Here is a 23,222-nt window from a genome sequence, read left to right as displayed (position 1 = left end):
CCTCACTGTAGATGAATTTCTGAAGGGAGTTGTGGCTTAAAGATAGTGTCTTAGTACAGAAGCGATATCAAGTTTTGTGAAGAGAGCCTGAATCTGGATTTGAAAAGGTTGTCGGGGCCCATGGTTCAGGGATAGTAGAGGAAGTGGAAAAACAGGAGAATGCTGGGGGTACACTAATCCTTTTCTTTTATAATATTCACTGATCCTGAGGGATGAGCCAAGGCGGAGATTGTCACAGGTATGTTGCCATGGAGGCACCAGGAAAAAGTTTTGCCTATAGTTCTACTTTAAGGCAAGTCTTCTCCAATATCACTAGTTCTAAACACAAGACCTAAATTTGAGTAGCAATGGGCCATTATCATTCCTTTGCCCATCTCCTAGCATAACCAAACTGATCCTTTTCTTCATTGAGTAGCAATAGCCAAACCTAAGTCCTTCATCCTATAGGAGCAGGAATAACAGGAAACTGGAATACAGAAATACAGCATAACTACATAATGAGCTGTTTTGTTGTGATAATGGGTGAATATGTGCCCTGCTGTTTTCTTTGTTGATATGACCCATGATTTGCTCATCTTATACAATATATAAATGTAGAAATATTTTTGTTGTAAATTCTTTACAGTGTTGCTATAGTGAGCTGTGAAATATTTGACAACAAGATTCTAGTTAGAAATTCTCTGGCGAAAGAGAGTTCACCAGTTCTCCTCTAACCACAGTAATAACACAACTCAACTTTGTTGCCTCATACAACACAAAGTACAGCACTATTATGTTTCCTCATTCTGGGAACCTATTGAAATGTGTGACATATTGGATGGATTTCAAAGCATAAAACAACAAGAACGTATTTTCTATGTGACCAGTTTACATTACCGCATTTCAAGTAACCCCCCAAATGCAGCACATAGGGGTTTATTTACTAAAGGCAAATACACTTTGCACTACAAGTGCACTGCAAGTGCACTTTGAAGTGCACTTGGAAGTGCAGTCATTGTAGATTTGAGGGGGACATGCAAGGTAAATAAAAAAAAACAGCATTTTTGCTTGTACATGATTGGATGATAAAATCAGCAGGGATTTCCCTCATTTCAGATCTTCCACTCAGATCTACAGCGACTGTACTTCCAAGTGCACTTGTAGTGCAGAGTCAATTTGCCTTTCTGGTTACCTAGTTACATAATAGGTGAGGTCGAAAAAAGACACAAGTCCATCAAGTCCAACCTATGTGTGTGATTATATGTCAGTATTACATTGTATATCCTTGTATGTTGTGGTTGTTTAGGTGCTTATCTAATAGTTTTTTTAAACTATCAATGCCCCCCACTGAGACCACCACCTGTGGAAGAGAATTCCACATCCTTGCCGCTCTTACAGTAAAGAACCCTTTACGCAGTTTAAGGTCAAACCTCTTTTCTTCTAATTTTAATGAGTGGCCACGTGTCTTGTTAAACTCCCTTCCGTGAATTTTTTTATCCCTATTGTGGGGGTACCAGTATGGTATTTGTATATTGAAATCATATCCCCTTTCAAGCGTCTCTTCTCCAGAGAGAATAAGTTCAGTTCTCGCAACCTTTCCTCATATCCTCCAGACCCTTTATTAGCTTTGTTGCCCTTCTTTGTACTCGCTCCATTTCCAGCACATCCTTCCTGAGGACTGGTGCCCAGAACTGGACAGCATACTCTAGGTGCAGCTGGACCAGGGTCTTATAGAGCAGGAGAATTATCTTTTTATCTCTGGAATTAATCCCCTTTTTAATGCATGCCAATATTCCGTTAGTAAATCAACCCCCCCCCCCAGTTTTGAATATTTTTAGCATATAATATTGTTTTCTTTATTAATTTTGTTTTGGATGATTTTTCACCCCACCCAAAAGAATAACACTAAAATCAAAGCAAAGCTTAATTAGTAAAAAGTCCAGTGATGATGTGAAAAGTGCATTAACCCAGGGCAACCAGTGGGAAAGTATCATTTTTGTGATCTGATTGCAGTTAACCATTTTGATTTGACCTGCAATCCTGTTGCTTTGCCCTGCTTTGTTAGAGTTTAAAAAGTAATGTTACAAATATGGTAATGGTTTACTGTATTTCTACCATTTGTTACTTTAAAGGCTGACACTTGTGTGTTAAAGCAGAAAAATGATCTGACATTTGATCTGACATTTGCTGTTTAATTTACAGATGTTGGACTGGAGTAATATGAGTGTCTACCTTTTCCTCGCTGTTACTCTACTGCAGTGGACTGGCTTCACTAAGGCTTCTACAGAGGTAGGGCAGTAAGTAGTAAAGAATATGTTTTTATTAATTGAAAAAATTTCTTGCACATATGTCTTATGTAATTAACAGCCAAACTCCAACTCTGGGCATCATCATATTCTTAGTTTTAGAGAAATAAGTGTTCACCTCTACAGTGTAATCATTTAATGTTTGATTTCTTTACAAAGCTTATAAAGATTCCCGCTTTACTTTAGGCACCCCTGCCTACATCAGCGATGCATGCATGATAGAAACTAGTGCTGGTATTGTGTGTCTACCCTTGCCCATTCACAAATGCAGAGCCACATAACCAGCTTTGTTTTGCCAATGAGTAAGCATACGGGGGCAGAGACCTAACACAAGCACCTGTGTCTATCGTAAATGCAGTACTGAAGTCAGAGTGGACACAAAACCAAAAATATTTTTTAAATCCTTGTTCCAGATCTGTGACTCATTAGGTAGTGATACCTTAATTAGAATAAGTGCCCCAGAACCTGTACTTCTAAACACCAAGTCAGCAAAGGCAACTCCCATATTTCACATGTAATCAAATCACAGGCTCTCTTTGAAACTAGAACGTAGTATTGGTAACTGTTACAATATGTGTGCTATATTTATGAAATAATATACATGTAAGAAATAATAGTTTTTAAACAAGACAGTTTAAATAGCAAAAGTGATGTGCAAAGTACAATAACCAATAACAACAAATGAAATTATCTGATCACAGTAAGGGGGGTGTGTTTATAAAATCTCTGTTTTATGAATGTCAGAAGCATTCAACTGTTTTTCCTCATTACTGGCTTACCATGCTTTGGTCTGTACTGTCTTTTTGTGGAAGTGGCCTTCTTAGTACAGACAGGGCTTTCCTCATATTAAATCTGCCCCCCCCCCCCCCCCCCCCCGATGATTGATGATCTGATGACTGGTGGGGGGAAAGTCAAGAAGCAGCAATAGAGGTGCACAAGGCACACATCTAAGAATGAAGAATCTAGAATGAATGACCTCACACTCCAGGTCCTTGGGTCCAGCTTCATGTCCAGGAAAGTGCAGCACAGTACTGACATCATCAAATTTCTCTTCAAATCTCCTGAGATGCAGAGGCAGCAGTGCCTTAGATCTCATGCTGCAGATATACAGCTATGAGGCTGTAGGCACAGGAGTGCCTAGGCACCTTCATATTCTAGGAAATGCACTGCTTGTTTTAGGGGGAATTTTAGAAATGGATACATTTGTCAGGGTAAGCATCCAAGAAAAGTTTCAGCCCCTCTTCTCAGAGTTCACCATAATCTTCATTCTGATATTTTTGTGTTTTACATTACAGAGATTTGACTCTCCGATTGTTTTGGATGTTGGACAGCGATCAGTATCGAATGAAGAGAAATCAGCTGATCTGGCAGCTAAACTCTTACTATTAGATGAGCTGGTCTCTCTTGAAAATGATGTGATTGAGACAAAGAAAAAGAGAAGCTTTTCTGGTTTTGGGTCTCCTCTAGACAGGATATCTGCTGGTACCAGTGAAATAAAGGGAAAGCAAAGGTAAGTTACATTTCTTACTAAATGTTCAGTGTGTGACTGGCAGACTATTAAACCTGAACTCCGGTAAAAACAAAAAAAACGCTTGCAGACACGCTTCCACTTTGCTGCAAGGGTTAAATGCTCATTTATGCCAAAGGTACCAGTAAAGGGAACGTTTACTTACCTAACCACTTGCTTCCACAGGCTCCCTCCATGCTTAAAGACCAGCACCTGCAATCTCTTCTCTAAGGCACTACAGTGGTCACACTCTGAACGTCATTAATACAATGCAGGGCCAATAGCTCTATATTGTCCATGAGAATGCTGAGGGACCACCCACAACCCGGAGTGTGAGGAAGAGGTATTGAGTGTCGGCTTCCAAGGGAGCCAGGGGTAAGGTAAGCAAAAGTCTCTTTAACTGGTACCTTAGACATAAGCATGCATTTAACTCTAGTAGTACAGAGGGAGCCCCACTGCAAAATAAGTTTTTTGTTTTTCCTGGGGTTCAGCCTTCCTGCTCCCATTTCCACCATAACAAAATTAACAGTCTATAGCAGACATTCTCAACCTCTATGATTAAGCCCTGTTGTGGTGAAATGCACCAGAGGAGTATCGCCACAGACTGGGACTATATAGTAAGCCAGTCTGGCTTCATAAAATACTAATGGTTTACCAACACCAGTGTGTGGCCTTGTTTAAATGTTCATTGCGGCGAGCTGAGCGGGGATAAACTCCTTGAAGTTAGCACCTGGTTGGGAGATGCACAGGAGCTCTTATCAGCGCTCATCCCTAGAATCTTCAACATTCTCAACCAGAGTTCTATAGAACACAAGGGCTCCTCCAGAGGTTGTCTGGGGTCCTTTGGGCTTTAGCTGATTGACCTCCATTCTGATGGTACCTGAATAGTTCCAGATCCAATGCCTCTAGGCAAAGCCAGAGGATGAGCAATGATCTTTATAGCTGTCTGTAAAGATGGTATTCTGACCACCACTGTAAAGAGGACATTCTTCCCATTAACCACCAATGTAAGGGACATTTTCCAATGACCCCTGATGAAATTATTTTATCAGGGGTTCCCTGAGACCTGAAAATTATTTAAATGGTTCCTTTGGTATAAAAAGTTTGAGAAAGACTGATCTATAGGATAAACACATTAAGGCAAAGAGTTTGTGCTTGTGCTAATATTAGCCACATTGCTAGACGATTTCTTGAGACAGAAATTTTGAACAGTGTGGGTACAGTATATGGAGTCTATATCTTCACCACCAGGGACACAGAAATCAACTAATAAAATCTGGAGGTCTTGTCTAAAAAATATAATTAGTCCTTGTTATGAAAGGCTTTGATTTTTTTCTGTTTCTTTTCTAATTTCATAAAAATCAATCCCACTGCAGCACACATCTAGTTTATTGCAGCACAGTGCTAGGGAGTATTGATTGCCTTGGTAGTCTGTCTGCCTCAGTACACTCCTTTTGGTCCAGAGTGCAAGCATGTACTAAGTACATGTATGAAGCTCTTATTCTGACCATATTGTATACCAGAACTACATTCAGTAAGTAGTCCCTACCAGACTGGTCCTTTGCTGGCTACTTTAACACTGGATGGTTCTTTAATTACGCTTGCTTTCAGTAAATACGAAATGAAGCATAATAACTAAATGAACCAGTATAATTTATATATGTTATTGTTAAAAGGTAGACATTGAAGAAATAGGAATATACTAGGTCCACTTCCAGTGATTGTGAATGTACACAATAATATAATTATCAGGTGAAACTGTATGTAAACTTTTTAAAGGAGAATTAGGGCCAAAACTATTTTGTCCATACTTCTCCTATGGATCAAAGAAGTACTCTTCTTTTTGCACTCCTGTGACCCGTTTTCAGTTAATAGTGGGCTAAAGCCCACTGTCTGCTGATGTCACTCAGCCGGTCCATGCTTTGACTTTAAAGCCGTGATCCACCCAGATTCCTGAGTGACAGATGGCTCAGCCTCTCCGCGAGCCTGAGCCAGCCAATCCCACCCCCTCCACAGTCCTGTGCTCTAGTGAGTGCTGGAGGGGTAGAGCAGAGAGCCACTGTCTGACAGTCAGAGGCTCTCTGAAGACCAAGAACCAAACAATCAGTGGTCTTTGATTGCTTGGTTCTCTGTCTAAGAGGTGGCGGGGAATAGATGCAGCATTGGACCGATGCTGCATCCACCTAGGTGAGTATGTATGTTTATTTAATTTTTTGTATTCCCAAACTTCTCTTTTTAAGTATTTAATAGAATAGGGAAGAGTTAAAGAGTAACTCCACTTTTGTTGCTAAAAAAAACATTCTTCACTGGTTGATCTATGTACATTGCAAGGACTTTAACAAACCTTGTTGCAGATTCCTGCCTTTCGTTATTCTGAAGAAATAGCTGTTTGTTTGTGTCCATGTGCAAAGTACGGTAAATCTGTACGGAAGTGAATTTATAATTACCAAAAGAGTTGGGCGAACGGGTCGGCCCAAGCATGAGTTCAGGCCGAACTTTGGCTGTTCGCCCCGTTCAGGGGAACACCCGAATTTGCAGGGTGTTCAGCGGGTGTTCGCCATGCCGAACACCCTGCAATGCACTGCCCGCTTTCGGCATCCTTTACATGAGTCATCAACTGTCAATGGGCTTCCCCGCTGACAGCAGAACATAAAAATACCCCTTCAAGCCCGGTATGGATTTTAAGGGGAACCCCATGGCAATTTTTTTTTTTTTTAATGGCATGGGGCCCCCCTAAAAATCTATACCAGACCCTTATCTAAGCATGCAGTCTGGTAGGTCAGGAAAGGGGGGGGGGTGGCTCTTCCCCCCCAGTCCCAAAGCACCTTGTCCCCATGTTGATGGGTACAAGGGTCTATTCCCCACAACCCTGGACTGTGGTTGTGAAGGTATGCAGGCAGGAGGCTTATTGGAATCTGGAAGTCCCCTTTAACAAGGGGGCCCCCAGATCCCAGCCCCCCCCATGTGAATGAGTAGGGGGTACCCCTACCCATTCACCAAAAAAGTGTCAAAAAGTAATACAAACACAGAGTTTTGGACAATTCCTTTATTAAAAAAATAAAAAAACAATGTCCCCCCATGTAAATCCTTTGTCAATCATGCCACCCACTGCACCTGAAAAAGGAAAAAAAAAAAGCTCCCGCCGTGCATGAAGGCTGACCACCTACTGCCTCCTCCACCATCTGACGGTTCTTATATAGGTAAAGGTGGGGCCTTCTGGCGACATCACCTGGTGGCACCATCCCCCTTGTGATGTCATGAACCGATGCATGCTCTGTCAGTCTCATATTAACTTTTAGGCCAGGTTCATGCTGGTGCGATTGCAGACGTCGCATGTCATTTGCACCGTATTCCTGTGCAATGTCTGTACGGTGCGATTTCGGCCATACAGTTTGTGTGGCTGGGGTCCCATCCCATTTTGGTGCGGAAACCATTTTTTTTCCCCCATGGTGAATCACATTGCGTGGGGATTTCCACCCCCGTGCAGTGCAATTCTGGCAATTCTGCTTTGCAATCTGTTTCAGGGTGTCACTACACTGCACTGACGCCAGCAGAAGGTCACGTGGATGCCGTTCGTTTGCGGCGCAAGAGAAGCACAGGATTCGCTGCGTTTTCCACGTCGCATAAGTGTGAACCGGATATTTTAAATTTCCATCTTTTAATTTATTTTTCATTCTTTATTTTTTTCCATTATCTTTTTCCATCTCTGTAATCTTTTAGAGAGATGAGCTTGTAGAGTGCTTTGTTAGAGTTTTCCTTTAACCCCTTAAATTATGTAGCAGAATCTTATAGGGTGCTTCTCCCTTTTGCAATTTTTTGTTTTTAGGAACCATACTAGTAAAGCTTTTGGGTCTTTTATGGGGGGGGGGGGTTAAGTATTTTATATTTTAGCTACACCACCACATATATTTGCACTTCATCCACACACAGACTAAACTGGAGGCTGTCCAGTCAAGTAAATAGTATCTCTGTAGTTGCTTTGCCTATAGACCTTCTTAATGATATAATCTGCACGATCACCCTGATATGTTACCTCATACACCTGACACTTCATTATCCACTTAGTGGTGGCTGATGATGCATATAAACCGCCCCCTCCAACAGGAGACTCCATCCCCATGAGTAAGCTCCAGTGGGTGAAGTGAAACGCATTGAAGACGTGGCCTGGCAGGGGTCCAGGTTAAGACTGCCACTTGTCTACACACAGCAGGTCTTGTTCTGATGTGTGGCTCTCGGGATCTTTTGCTCTTATCTGTCATTGTTTGGAGCGTGGGCAGGCTCCTTCCCAGCCAGCACTCACAGCAGCAGGCACAGGACTACATTTCCTAGTAGCCTGAGCGCCTCACATACATACCCTTAAAATACATGCCAGACCCAGGTGCCGGCAATTGCAACCATGAGTCAATTTAAATGTTACTTGACTTTTTTTTTTTCTTTAGAAATGTAATTTTTGCTGCAGCATGCTCTATGCATGCAACCCCCAGGCATTATATTTAAAGGAATGTTTCAATCTCATTGTTGTACATTAACGATTGGACTTTTTGACAACAAACATGCAAATTAGCTGTTTTGGAGCAACATCCGACCGTGTGTATGCTCCATCGGACAAACTTTCTCTGTTTCCATGCAACGGACTTATATAGGCGGTGATCCCACCCCCTATGACATCACAGTCCCGGGGCATGCTGAGACTGTGAGGTTGTAAGGGGGCGTGGTCATATCATCCTATGACCACGCCCCCTTATGACCTCACAGTCTTAGCATGCCCCGGGACGGTGATGTCATAGGGGGCGGGGTCACCGCCTATATAAGTCCGTTGCGGAGCGCTCAGAGAGCATTCCAGCTGGAGAGAGCGTCGTGTCAACATCTCTGGAAGAGAAGAGGAAAGAAGACGATCCAGAAGTCCGGGCCACCGCTGGCAAAAGAGCGGCAGAAGATAGCGGGGGAGCCGGCAGAATATGCGGACACCGGGAGAAGACGCCGGATAGACCCCCGAAGTCGGAAGAGGACCCCCGAAGTCGGAAGAGGACCCCTGAAGTCAGAAAGGACCCCCAAAGTCGGAAGAAGACCCTGGAGCTGCCTAATAAATTACTTTAAAAACCTGTGTACTGTGTTTTTTATTGACACTTTTTTCCCTAGGTGAATGGGTAGGGGTACGATGTACCCCATACTCATTCACATAGGGTGGGGGCCGGGATCTGGGGGCCCCCTTATTAAAGGGGGCTCCTGGATTCCGATAAGCCCCCCGCCCGCAGACCCCGACAACCAACGGCCAGGGTTGTCGGGAAGAGGCCCTTGTCCTCATCAACATGGGGACAAGGTGCTTTGGGGGAGGGGGGGGCCCGCAGGGCGCCCCCCCTCCCCCAAAGCACCCACCCCCCATGTTGAGTGCATGCGGCCTGGTACAGCTCAGGAGGGGGGGTGCTCGCTCATCCCCACCCCCATTCCTGACCGGCCAGGCTGCGTGCTCGGATAAGGGTCTGGTATGGAATTTGGGGGGACCCCCACAACGTTTCTTTGGCGTAGGGGGTTACCCTTAAAATCTATACCAGATCTAAGGGCCTGGTATGCCCCTGGAGGGGAACCCATGTCGATTTTTTATTTAAAATTTGGCGTGGAGTTGCCCCTCAAGATTCATACCAAACACAGTGCCTGGTATTGGCGGGGATCCAAGTCGGATCCCCGCACCAGTGTGAACCCGGCTTGCAAGATGTCAATCTCGCCAATAAAAGTGGCGAGATTGACACAATATCAGACAACAATAAAGAAGTTGACCAAAGGGTGGTGGTAAAGAGCTAAAAAACCACGTGATTTGGTGAAAGTTGGCTGGAAAAGTCCTGTCGTCTGTATGCAAGACAAACTTTTGGGCAACGCCCTTTGTACAAAAATCCAAGGGAAAGTTTGTACAAAGTCCTATCGTGTGTATGGGGCTTAAGACCGCCCACCGCACATATACTGCGACAGAGCGGCTCTATTGCGCGAAACAACGTACCTGTTTGTCGTTTCATGCAATAGATACTACGGCGGACTCGAAAAAAATAAAAGTCCATAAATCTATCTCCTATTTAGTAGACGCTATAACTTTTGCGCAAACCTATCAATATACGCATATTGAGATTTTTTTTTTTTTACCAGAAATATGTAGTAGAATATATATTGGCCTAAACTGATGAATACATTTGTTTTTTTATATTTTATTTTTGGATATGTATTATAGCAGAAAGTAAAAAATATTGTTTTTTTTTTTTTCAAAATTGTCGGTCTTTTTTTGTTTATAGCACAAAAAATAAAGACAGCAGAGGTGATCAAATACCACCAAAAGAAAGCTCTATTTGTGGGAAAAAAAGACATCAATTTTGTTGGGTACAACGTTGCACGACAATTGTCAGTTAAAGCGATGCAGTGCCCTATCACAAAAAATGGCCTGGTAAATTCCTTCCGGGGCTGAAGTGGTTTAGCATCATTAAAATCACTGCGCCTAAAAAATCAATCATTTAAAAAAAAATGTTTTGCATTGATTTATCAATCAGCTTCTGCTCCTGCTGGGCTCCAATGAGGAAAGTGGCAGAGTTTGCATCCCTTTAGCCGTGATTTCACTTTAGGAGTATCTCATCAAAAATTACATTTTATTGCAAGGAATGCTCAAAATCTGAGTTGTATCTTAGTGCAGACTTCTGGGAAAATCAGGGATCCAATCACACAAGCAGTAAATTACATATCTGGCGGGCGTTCTGGTTACCATCTGTGTACAGAACACTTCCAGGAGAATATTGCATTGCATTTTACAGAAAATATCAGCACGACAGATTGAAAAGGAAAGGTCATTTTTAATAATGTTCAATTACAATATGACTTGTGTTGCAATTGTATATGCTATATCATTTTTTTTTTTTTTGCTAATTTTTTTTCCCACAAAAGTGGAGTTAACCTTTAAAACCCCTTCATTCATTAATTTTATGCTGCCTGTTTAGGGATATTGCCATTCTTATTGTGTACTGGGAACACAACAGAAAGTTTGAGGAATTCACTCCAAACTGAGGGAATGTACCTTTTTAGAAAGTTGTGACATGAACAGTAGGAATGGGCTGAATGGACCCCTGTTTGGTTCGCACTGGAACTTTTGAACACCGCCAAGGTTCGGACCCGAATAACAAACCCCATTAAAGTCAATGTGAACCGAGCGCTAAAATTCAAAAGTGCCTATTTTGAAGGCTTTTATGCAAGTGGTTGGGCATACAATGGTTATAGAGGTCCGGGTCCTACCCTGGGGGACATGTATCAATAAAAAAAAAGTTTGTGAAAAACGTCATTTAAAAATGAGCAGTGATTATTTGATTTTTAAAGTGAAAGCCTAAAAATGAAAAATTCCTTCCAATATATTCCCTGGGGGGTCCCCTTAGTCTACTTGTAAAGTGGCAGATGTGTACCTTGTCTAGAATCTGCTGCAGCAAACATTGCATTTATAAAGGCACAAAAAATGAAATTTTCCCTGCAAGCTGCCTTTATTTTGCTCAGCAACAGCTGGGGAGCCAGTGTGTATGACGAGGCCACAATGTAGTGCACTGGGAACAAGATTAGAGTTTTTTTTTATACATTCTGGTGTCACTTTGACTTTGTATAGAAGTAACGGGTGCGTAAAAATTGGTCTTTGGGTGTTGGTGGCGCCTTTCCACAGTAACCCTATAGAGGTAATCTTGATGAAAGCAAGAATTGGCCTTACTGTAAAAAATTGCAATGATATGCACCTGTCAAACAGGTGCAGAAAAATTGGTCTTTGGGTGCTGGTGGCGCCTTCCCACCGTAACCCTATAGAGGTACTCTTGATGAAAGCAAGAATTGGCCTTGCTGTAAAAAATTGCAATGATATGCACCTGTCAAAAAGGTGCAGAAAAATTACTCTTTGGGTGTTGGGGGAGCCTTCCCACCATAACCCTATAGAAGTGCTCTTGATGAAGGCAAAAAAAATTGCAATGACATGCACCTATCAAACAGGTGCTGAAAAATTGGTCTTTGGGTGTTAATTGTGCCCATGAAACCTATACCAAAAACATTCTTCCAGATGAAATGATTGAACACCCTTAAAGCTAGGCAGCTTCGAAGTCCTGCAGAGATTCCACCTCCCAAAAAGACTTAATCAGTGACATCGGCATCAGGGGCTTCATAGCTGGTAATCCAGGACTAATTCATTTTTATAAAAGTCAAACATTCCACGGAGTCTGTGGACAGATAGATGCGTTCTATGATCAGTAACGAAACCTCCTGCAGCACTGAATGCCCGTTCTGAAAGCACACTGGATGCAGGGCAGCCCAACAACTCAATAGCATACTGGGCAAGTTCTGGCCAGTGGTCTATTCTCATGACCCAGTAAGTCAGTGGATCGTCAGCTGGAAAGCTCTCCATCTCTGTTTTGGCCCAGAGGAATCATCCACCATGTGATGCAGACTCTGTCAGTGCAATGTGGAAGCTGACATCCCTGCGTGGCGAGGACTAAATTCCGAAATGCCTCACTTAGGCGGACGCCTTCTCCAGCGCTCCTCTCTTGACTAATAGAAGACTCAAAACGATGTTTTCCACGACACTGTAACCTACTGGAGTCAGGAAAAACATTCAATAAAATCCTCTTTAACGTGTCCTCAAGAGATTTTATCTTCTTCACTCTCTGTGGGGACGGGATGAGTTCTGAGACCTTCCCCTTATAATGGCGGTCAAGGAGGGTTGCCAACCAGTAATCATCCTTCTTTAATGCCCCATACACACAGTCGGACTTTGTTCGGACATTCCGACAACAAAATCCTAGGATTTTTTCCGACGGATGTTGGCTCAAACTTGTCTTGCATACACACGGTCACACAAAGTTGTCGGAAAATCCGATCGTTCTGAACGCGGTGACGTAAAACACGTACGTCGGGACTGTAAACGGGGCAGTGGCCAATAGCTTTCATCTCTTTATTTATTCTGAGCATGCGTGGTACTTTGTCCGTCGGATTTGTGTACACACGATCGGAATTTCCGACAACGGATTTTGTTGTCGGGAAATTTTATATCCTGCTCTCAAACTTTGTGTGTCGGAAAATCCGATGGCAAATGTGTGATGGAGCCTACACACGGTCGGAATTTCCGACAACAAGGTCCTATAACACATTTTCCGTCGGAAAATCCGACCATGTGTACGGGGCATAAGCCACGTATTCTTGGGTCCTTTTGCAGGCTTTGAGGCATGAGCTTGCCCATGCGCCTCAAATTTGCTGAGGCTTGAGAAGCAGACTCCTTGGGGTCACTCGGGATGACAGCATCTGGAACTTCCTCCTCCCAGCCACGTACTACTCCCAAGGGTCCTGGGGTTGGAAAGCCATCGCTTACAGATTGACGCATGTCTTCCTCTACTTCAAAGCTTATAAAAAGTGCCAGAATCCTCCTTCTCATCCTCCTTCCCTCTCCCCTCCTGTGTGTTCTGTGACTTAGCAAGGATGGTGTCTGGATAAAGTGGGCCTTGAGAGGAAAGGAAGTCCTCCTCTTCCTCCTGCTGCTCTGCCTCCAGTGCCCTGTCCATAATGCCACACAGTCTGCTCCAGCAGGAACACAACAGAGATTGTGTCACTGATGCATGCACTGTCACGGCTCACCATCCTTGTGGCCTCCTCAAATGGTGACAATACAGTGCATGCATCCTTAATGATCAGCCATTGGCATGGGGAAAAAAAACGGAGGCAGCCTGAGCCTATCGTTGTGCCGTATTCGCACAGATACTCATTGACGACCCTCTGCTGCATGTATAGCTGCTGCAGCATTGACAAAGTCGAGTTCCACCTGGTGGGCATGTCACAAATCAGGCTGTTTATGGGCAGGTGGATTTCCCGCTGAATTTCAGCCAACCGAGCACTGGCTGTGTATGACCGCCTGAAATGGCTACAGACTCTTCTGGCCAGCTTTAGCACATCTTGCAACCCTGGGTACATATTTAGGAAACACTGCATCACCAAATTGAGGACATGTGCCAGGCATGGCACATGTGTCAACTTTCCCTGTCTAAGGGCGGATAGGAGGTCGGATTGAACCATTATCGCATACCGCCATTCCTGGCTTAAGCTGGTGTGGTGTGAACCACATCTGGGCCTGTCCCTGCAGAGCTGCAAGAATCTCTGCTCCAGTGTGGTTCCTGTCCCCTAAACACACCAGCTGAAGCACTGCATGGCACCTTTTAGCCTGACTCTGGGAATAGCCCTTTGAACGCTTAGGGGTACCTGATGTTCATAGGACAATTTTGCAGAAGAGGGCATGGAGGTGGTGTAGGAAGAGGGGTAGGAGGAGAAGCTCACAGGTCTGGCATCATCACCACCAGCTGTATGGAGACGTGGGGGCACAACAAGCTGCTGCACCGAACCCTGTCCTGCATCCTTTCGAGTTGCAAGCAGCGTTACCCAGTGTGCTGTGAACAAAATATATCATCCCTGTCCATGCTTGCTGGACCACGTGTCAGCAGTAAGGTGGATTTTCTGGTTGACTGCCTTGCCCAACAATGCCAGAACATTGCCTTCCACGTGAGGGTACAGAGATGAAATGGCCTTACGTGAAAAGTAGTATCGACTGGGAACCTGCCATTGTGGTACAGCACAGTGTGCAAATTCATGGAAGGGGGCAGAACCCACCAGGCTGAAAGGCAGAAGTTGGAGAGCCAACAGCTTTGACAAGCTTGCATTTAGTTGCTGGGCATGTGGGTGGCAGAGATTGCATTTTTTTCCCACTGCAGCAGATGGGGCAGAGAAATTTGCTTGCTACAGTCTACAGCTGGTAATGTGCTGCAGGCAGATGTGCTGCTAGGACCTGGGACACCCTGTGCTATACCATCATCCCTGTCAGTGGAGGCTGCTGAGCGGTAATGACTTGGTATAGCAAGGGCATACTGAAGTGGGTAAGGAGGAGGAGGGACAGATTTGTGCCCCTTTTGTGTGGCTTTTAGGTGCTCTTGCCAACGGGCTGAGTGGTTGGACGTTAAATGCCTTGTTAAGCATGTGGTACCCAAATGGTTGGTGTTTTTGCCATGTTTGATGTGCCTGAGACACAGTTTGCAGATAGTAACAGTGCGATCTGCTGCAGATGTGTTGGAAAAAGGCCCAGACAGCTGAGCTTTGGGGAGTGGGCTGGGAGATAACAGCTGCAGAATGTGATGGAATAGGGTGGCTGCTCTCTACTCTTTCTTGATGTTGGCCTCCTTGGGGTTGTGCCGCCTCACCTTCAGTTTCCTCCTCTGCTCTGTCTGGCACTCAAGTCACAATAGTGACATCATCATCATCATCTCCATCTCCTCCATCTTCATTATTACCACTGGCGACAACTTGGCAATACGCTGCGGCTTGGGGAACATGAATGCCAATTTGTCTACCAGTGTTCCTCCCTCTCTCTAGGCTCATGTTCCTGTCATCTTCAACCTCAGAACCAACATCTGAATCCAGTAATGGCTGGGCATCATAAAGGAGCAAGTGGCTAACACTGTGGTCAAATAACTCAGCTGACTTCTCAATGGCTGTTGGGGCTATGGCAGAAATAGATGTGGACAAGGAGGCAGGTTTATCCACTCTGGCAACTGCAGGGGACTGCACAATTGTCTCTGCTTGCGTGATAGAGGAGGATGAGGAAGGTTTAGTAAGCCAATCCATCACCTCCTCTGCATGCTGTGGCTGGATAGCACGGGCAAACTCACTAAACAGAGGAAATGATACCCTGCCTGAGGACTGACCACCACATCCTTTGCCTGTGGACTCATTTGTTGCTGGCCCCCTTACAGTGCCAAGGGAACGTCTGCCTCATCTCGTTGTCCTCCCAGACATTATTGGGAGGGAGGGGGCGGTACTTATAAGCAAATGTAAAGAAGTTGAAATCTGTACATAGATGCACTTTAATCAATGTAAAGAACTATATGGTGTTAAACTGGCAGTAACACACACAAAACTATAAGGCGTTAAACTGGCAGTAACGCACACAGAACTATATGGTGTTAAACTGACAGTAACGCATACAGAAGTAAATGGCGTTAAACAGGCAGTAACGCACAAAGCTTTATGGCGTTTAACTGGCAGTAACGCACACAGAACTATAAGGTGTTAAACTGGCAGTAATGCACACAGAACTATATGGTGTTAAACTGGCAGTAACGCACACAAAACTATATGGCATTAAACTGGCAGTAATGCACACAGAACTATATGGTGTTAAACTGGCAGTAACGCACACAGAAGTAAATGGCGTTAAACTGGCAGTAACGCACAAAGCTATATGGTGTTTAACTGGCAGTAACGCACACAGAACTATATGGTGTTAAACTGGCAGTAATGCACACAGAACTATATGGCGTTAAACTGGCAGTAATGCACACAGAACTATATGGTGTTAAACTGGCAGTAACGCACACAAAACTATATGGCGTTAAACTGGCAGTAACGCACACAGAAGTAAATGGCGTTAAACTGGCAGTAACGCACAAAGCTATATGGCAATTAACTGGCAGTAACGCACACAGAACTATATGGTGTTAAACTGGAAGTAAGGCACACAGAACTATATGGTGTTAAACTGGCAGTAACGCACAGAGAACTATATGGCGTTAAACTGGCAGTAACGCACACAGAACTATATGGCGTTAAACTGGCAGTAACGCACACAAAACTATATGGCATAAAACTGGCAGTAACACACACAGAACTATATGGTGTTAAACTGGCAGTAACGCACACAGAAGTAAATGGCGTTAAACTGGCAGTAACGCACAAAGCTATATGGTGTTTAACTGGCAGTAACGCACACAGAACTATATGGTGTTAAACTGGCAGTAATGCACACAGAACTATATGGTGTTAAACTGGCAGGAATGCACACAGAACTATATGGCGTTAAACTGGCAGTAACGCACACAGAACTATATGGTGTTAAACTGGAAGTAATGCACACAGAACTATATAGCGTTAAACTGGCAGTAACGCACACAGAACTATATGGCGTTAAACTGGCAGTAACGCACACAGAACTATATGGCGTTAAACTGGCAGTAACGCACATAAAACTATATGGCATAAAACTGGCAGTAACACACACAGAACTATATGGCATTAAACTGGTAGTAACGCACACAGAAGTAAATGGTGTTAGACTGTAACGCACAAAACTATATGGCGCTAAACTGACAGTAACGGACACAGAATTGGCACAAACAGAACTATATGGCATTAAACTGGCAGTAACACACACATAACTTTATGGCGTAAAACTGGCAGTAATGCACACAGAAGTAAATGGTGTTAAACTGTCAGTAACGCACACAAAACTATATGGTGTTAAACTGGCAGTAACGCACACAGAAGTAAATGGCGTTAAACTGGCAGTAATGCACTCAAAAGTAAATGGCATTAAATTGGCAGTAACGCACACAGAACTATATGGCGTTAAACTGGCAGTAACCTACACAGAACTATATGGCTTTAAACTGGCAGTAACACACACAAAACTATATGGCGTTACACTGGCAGTGACGCACACAGAACTACATGGTGTTAAACTGGCAGTAATGCAATCAAATAGACAGTGTTTAACCATCACTTCACTGACACTATCTGAACTGTCCCTACTCTAGCTATACACTAATGTAAAGATTACTGACAGGTTCTCAGTACACTACACTGAAACTATCTGAGCTGCCCCTACTCTACACTAATGCATTTATGAATGACACGGTCTCACTACACTACAGTGAAACTATCTGAGCTGTCCCTACTCTAGCTGCACACTGTGCAAAGCTGAATGGTGGTCCTCCTTACTACACTCACACTATCCCTAGACTGAAAACTAATATTCTACACTGACAATTGAAGCAAAATAGCACAGTACAGCACACTAACTAACTAACAGCATTGAACAGAGCCCTATTCTATGTCTCTCCATGCCAAAATCACACTGAAAATGGCTGCCATTGAAAGAATAATTTTATACTGTGGGGCGAGAATGAGCCATGATTGGATAAAGTCATGATGACAGTGTCCAATCATGACTCTGACAGTGCTCTGTGCACTAATTGGCTGACGCTTTCACTGCTTCAGCTAATCAGGGCTTGCAATGCACTGTTCAGCGCCGCAATGCATTGTGGTCGGTTCGGGGGGGGGGGGAGAACAAATGGTTCGCCGAACATCCGAACAGCAGAAGTTCGGTTCGAACTTATGCTTGGGCCGAACCATTCGCCCATCCCTAATGAAGAGGTGTCCCCATTACAAGATTTTCCTCCAGCTCTTGTTCTGGTGACAACTGTAAAACTTTGGATTTCGCATCACTTTCGATGTCAGTTGCTGTGGTCATGGGAAAAACTGAGAGGTTAAATTACTCAGAGGTACAGCAAAAAAAAAAAAAATTTAGAGAGGTTCTAACCCTTTATCCAAAACTAGAAATAAAACGTTTGTCTATGCACACGCTTTAGGCTTGTCATGTTCGTGTTGTAAAAAATAACACATTACTTTTTACAGCACTGCACAAAATGGTGGGGCTATATAAATCCTGTATAATAATACTATTAATATTGTAGGAAAGTATTTTTTTGTGGTTTGATTATGGCACAGAGATTCAGTAGATGATAATGGTTGTGGCTGCTTAACTGAATGAGTCTTCAAAGAGCTGAGGCAGTTGAAGCTTCTAAATATTGCCTTACACAACAGTGTATGTAGTGTCCTTGGTGTGCTTTCAATTACCATATAGATAAAACCCATAGTAGCTAAAAGTGAAAACTATTTTGTCAAAAAGCATCATGACCTCAGGTTGTAAGTAGATGACAGCTTGAGAGATCACTTTTTCCTTGCTATAAAAGAGATGAAAAGTTAGTTTATAAATGTATTTCATATGTTCAGTTCACCGGCTTGCTGTGTTCACCAGATGTCATGTACAGTACATTCTGCTTCTTATTCTTTCCAAGATGACATCAAATCCCTAGTACACCTGTTTTCCTAGTAATTTATGATATGAACAAATGTCTGCATAGCTGGCAGTGAGCAATTGTTTTTTGAAACTCAAAAATCAAACAAATAGCCACTGTGTAAAGCTGAACTCAAAGTAAAAAGGCAAATACACATGTTTGAACTCTTTTATCTGCCAAAGGATTTGTAATTCTGTCCAGCCACTTTTCTGATTCATACACCACTGCCAGCCAGCGCAGCCAGGATGGTGACACCATGTTCTCTGTAAAGTGACACTTTAATGAAAGCATTACAGGGGTTTTCGTTTCTGGCCTTCTTTTAAAATACTTGGAGGATTCAAGTAAATTAGAAAGCTATATTTCAAAGGAAGAATTGAACAGGCAATTAGGAAAAGTAAGGTTGGCAAAAGTCCAGGCCCGCACGGATATACAGCCTTATATTTTAAAAAGTTTTTAGGTATCCTGACTCCCTTCTACATTTATACATGAATTCTATTGGGGAAGGCCTGAAGATTCGTGAAGAAGCTTTGGGGGCCTATATATCACTCTTGGGTATGGAAGGGAAAGATCCAACACTGTGCTCTAGCTTTAGACCAATATCATTGATTAATGAGGATGTTCAAATTTATGCGAGGATTTTGGCCGAAAGACTGCGACCCTATATGCCAGGCTGTATCGAGATAGATCAAGTGGGCTTTGTCCCTGGGAGGGAGGCAAGGGACAATATATTAAAAACAACTTTATTGATGCACAATGCAAAAAAGGGAAAGAAACCTGTTCTTTTTCTATCAATAGATGCCGAAAAGGCTATTGATAGGTTAGATTGGAACTTTATGTTGCGGACACTATATAAATTTGGTATGGGCCCGCTAATGCTGAGGTAGATAGAGGAGATAGAGGATTTGTAATACTGAATAGAAAAGGAACTCACTCACTCTGTGAATAAAGAATAAAAAGGTGTACTATAACAGTAAACCTAGGTCGGACTTTAAAGGCATGGGAAACAACGAAGAGGTATAAATAAACACTATTTATTGAAAAATACACAACATGAATAGAACAATACAGAAAAATTAAAAATCATGTATACTGATACATAATGTGCAGTGAGCCCTTGTGTATCTACGCGTTTCACCGTTAGGCTTCTTCAGGATACAGTCAAGGTTTCACAGATAGCAAATAAAGAGAACGGACCTCACTGTCTGAAAATAGAACATATAGGTTTTAAAATGGTGATATGCCACTGTACATTTAAAAAATTGATTTTTGTCAACAGGATATAGCCATAATGCAGGTGGATATATACAAGAAGAAGAAAAAAATTGATAGATACATTTAAACATACCTTGTAGAGAGATAAGTCTCAATTCTAAGTATCCAGAAACTGGTTCAGAAGGTACCATCCCACTGGAAACAGGTTCTACTACACCACCGTCAGGATCTATGCACAGATAGGTCAGGCCAGCCCAATCTAGTAAACAGTGTGAGATGATATAAATATATAACTACCAACACACAGAGTAGGTTCCTTTAAAGTATGTTAGTATACATCACCTAATGACAATGATGATAGGAGAGGGGTACCTGCTAGTATGAGAGGAGCAGGAAACGCCAGACGGTTCCAGGGACAGGGGCAAAATAATGCACAAAGAGTGGACTCAGTACCAAAGAGGGAGGGGAGCCAAGTATGTGCTTCAAAGACCACCAAGCAATGAGGACACCCACCGGGAAAAATAGTCCAAATATGAGACTGAGAGATTGTCCACAATGTGTAGCAAAATCTATAGAACAAAAAACAAAACCAAGAAACATAGTAAGCAAGAGGTTAAGTAACCAAGTAATGCGCTAAATGTATCCATCTATAGCTACAAAGCAAAAGTACTTACTTTAATATTTAGACAATGATGTATGGCACCTGGGAGACAGCCTTGTGCTAGTCACAACATGTCCCTGTGTGTGGCGGCCATTTAAAGCCCAAATTTGCGCCAAAATCATGGGAAAAACAGTGCCAAAATGATGACATTATAAGAGGGCGACAAAAAAAAAATAAAAAAAAAAAATTTGCATAATATCCACAATACATTCAGCTAATCCCATGAGTAGACCAACATATATAAAAATCCAGTGCATGTTCATTCATTGTCCATACAAGGAGTTTTAAACAGTTACAACAGCGTTGTATCCATAGGTATGATTAATTATTATTATTTATTATACTGGATTTATATAGCACCAACAGTTTACGTAGCGCTTTACAACTTGAGGGTAGACAGTACAAATACAATACACTTTAATACAGTAGGAATCAGAGGGCCCTGCTCCTTAGAGCTTACAATCTAAGAGATTAATTCATTATATATTTATATTCTAGCAACATAGATGATTATGATAATCTAACAATGTCTTATTAGACCTCCATAGGATCCATAGGATTTATATCAAGATAAATAATAATAATAATAAATAAATAAATACAATTAAGACATACCTAATTTATACAAATAATGAGAAAGTGATAATATATACAAAGGCCATGTGGAAAGGGTCAACCGGGTAAGAATACATTGCTCTAAGTACTTCAAGCATACAGAATCAAGCGGCCAATATCAGGAGAGAATTTGTACTCTAACCCTATGGCCAAAATTCAGGTAAATGGAACTCTGTCAGAGACCTTTCGGCTTTATAATGGTACACGTCAAGGTTGTCCACTTTTCCCCTTTATGTTTTCTTTGCAACCCTTTTTAGCTTCTATAAGAGCTAACTATAAAAAAAATTAAAGGTATTGAGGTTGCGGGACAAGAACATAAGATATCTGCATTTGCGGATGATGTTATGTTATATATAATGAACCCCACACAAACACTCCCAGAGTTAGAATTAAGCAACTATGGGGCTGTATCGAACCTTAAAATTGACATGGAGAAAACTGAGATATTAGATATATCAGTTTCCTCAGATGAAGGTAGGGATCTCAGAGTTCTGTATCCCTTTAAGTGGAGGAAGAGGGGGATTGAGATATCTGGGAGTGTTTCTGTCAATATAAACAATAGATTAATATCAGGACAATTATCTGCCCCTACTGAATAAAATTAAACAAGATTTGAAAGGATACCCTGCACATAGACTGTCATGGTTTGGTTGGATAAGTGTGACCAAAATGATGACTTTCCCGAAAGCTCTGCATATCTTTCAGTGTCTCTGATAAACATCCCTGTGGCTTATTTTAAAACTCTTAGATTGATACTGCAAAAGTTTATATGGAATAATAGAGGCAATCGTATTGCCTATAAAATACTGAGTAGACCAAAGGAGAAGGGGGGTCTATTCCTTCCAGATTTGGAAAAATACCACGTGGCAGCAGTACTGCGGAGAGTTATGGATTGAGTTCATGGCTCTCCGTATAAAAAATGGGTGTCACTAGAGGCAAAGTTGAGTAAATCAGCTTTGAGCCAGATCATTTGGATTCCAAGGCAACATAGAGGTCTCACTATAGAAATGGCTCAAATTACCAAAGAAAAACTAAGAGCATGGGATAAGCTTCTTAAAAGTATATCTTGGCAGTATAATAGTCCCCTGATGCCTCTGACAGGTAATAATTTTTTTCCTCCAGGTAAGGATAACAAACTGTATTTAAAATGGACTTCTTCGGATCATCTGAGGTTAAAAGATGTTCTGAAAGGAAATGTCCTTTGTTCATTATTGGAATTGCGAGAAAAATATGGTGAAACATCATGGGATGTAGGAAGATATAGACAACGTCAACATTTTGTAGAATCTCTCCCAAAACCCCTCTGCTCAGTTAGTGGGCTAAACTCATGGCAAGAACTAGTTGATCAAGGGGGAATAAATAGACAGGGGATCTCCAATATATATAGGATGTTGATGATGCCCCCAGATGTTGAGTCCACGTGTCCTTTAGAGAGTTGGGAATTAGAATTGAATCAGCTACTGCCTGAAATAATGAGAATTAAGGTTTTGGATTATGTTCACACTTCTTCAATGGACACAAGGACGAAGGAAATGAATTGTAAATTATCAATTAAATAGTATTACGTCCCAATAAAATTGCATAAAATGAGTCCTGACTTATCTCCTCTATGTTGGAGGGAATATGGGGAGGTTGGAACTCATGCACATATATGGTGGCAGTGCCACCTAATTCAACCATATTGGGTGGAAGTATTTGATTGGATTAAGAAGGTCAAGTGGGAATGCAATTGGATTTGATCACGGAGAATGCCTGTTCCATGTAACGAGGATGCCAAGGAAGAAATATAGAGCAGCAATTATTCCATTCCTGCTGAACGCAGCAAAGGTATTAATTCCGAAACAATGGAAGTCAAAGAAAATTCCGATGATAAAGGATTGGTTTAGGGAGGTAGATAAAATCAGGTTTATGGAAGAAGTAATACACACGCAAAACAACTCCGAAATAAAATTTGTTATTATTTGGAAGAGCTGGTTGGAATTTAACAAACCCAGGCT

General features: G+C 42.4%; 1 protein-coding gene across 1 annotated transcript in view; it reads left to right on the top strand.

The window, feature by feature from the left end:
• Positions 1-2,181: 2,181 nt before the first annotated feature.
• Positions 2,182-23,222, top strand: part of OSTN (osteocrin) — a 30,277-nt gene continuing 9,236 nt past the window's right edge. The window contains exons 1-2 of the mRNA XM_073629100.1: positions 2,182-2,268; positions 3,581-3,795. Of these exons, the coding sequence (XP_073485201.1) occupies positions 2,182-2,268; positions 3,581-3,795 (302 nt within the window). The remainder of the gene's footprint in view (positions 2,269-3,580; positions 3,796-23,222) is intronic.

This window comes from Aquarana catesbeiana, linkage group LG04 (assembly GCF_042186555.1).
Source record: "Aquarana catesbeiana isolate 2022-GZ linkage group LG04, ASM4218655v1, whole genome shotgun sequence".
In the NCBI taxonomy this organism is placed as follows: Eukaryota; Metazoa; Chordata; class Amphibia; order Anura; family Ranidae; genus Aquarana; species Aquarana catesbeiana.
The sequence above is the reverse complement of the archived record's forward strand: the minus strand, read 5'-3'. Positions and strand labels throughout refer to the sequence as shown.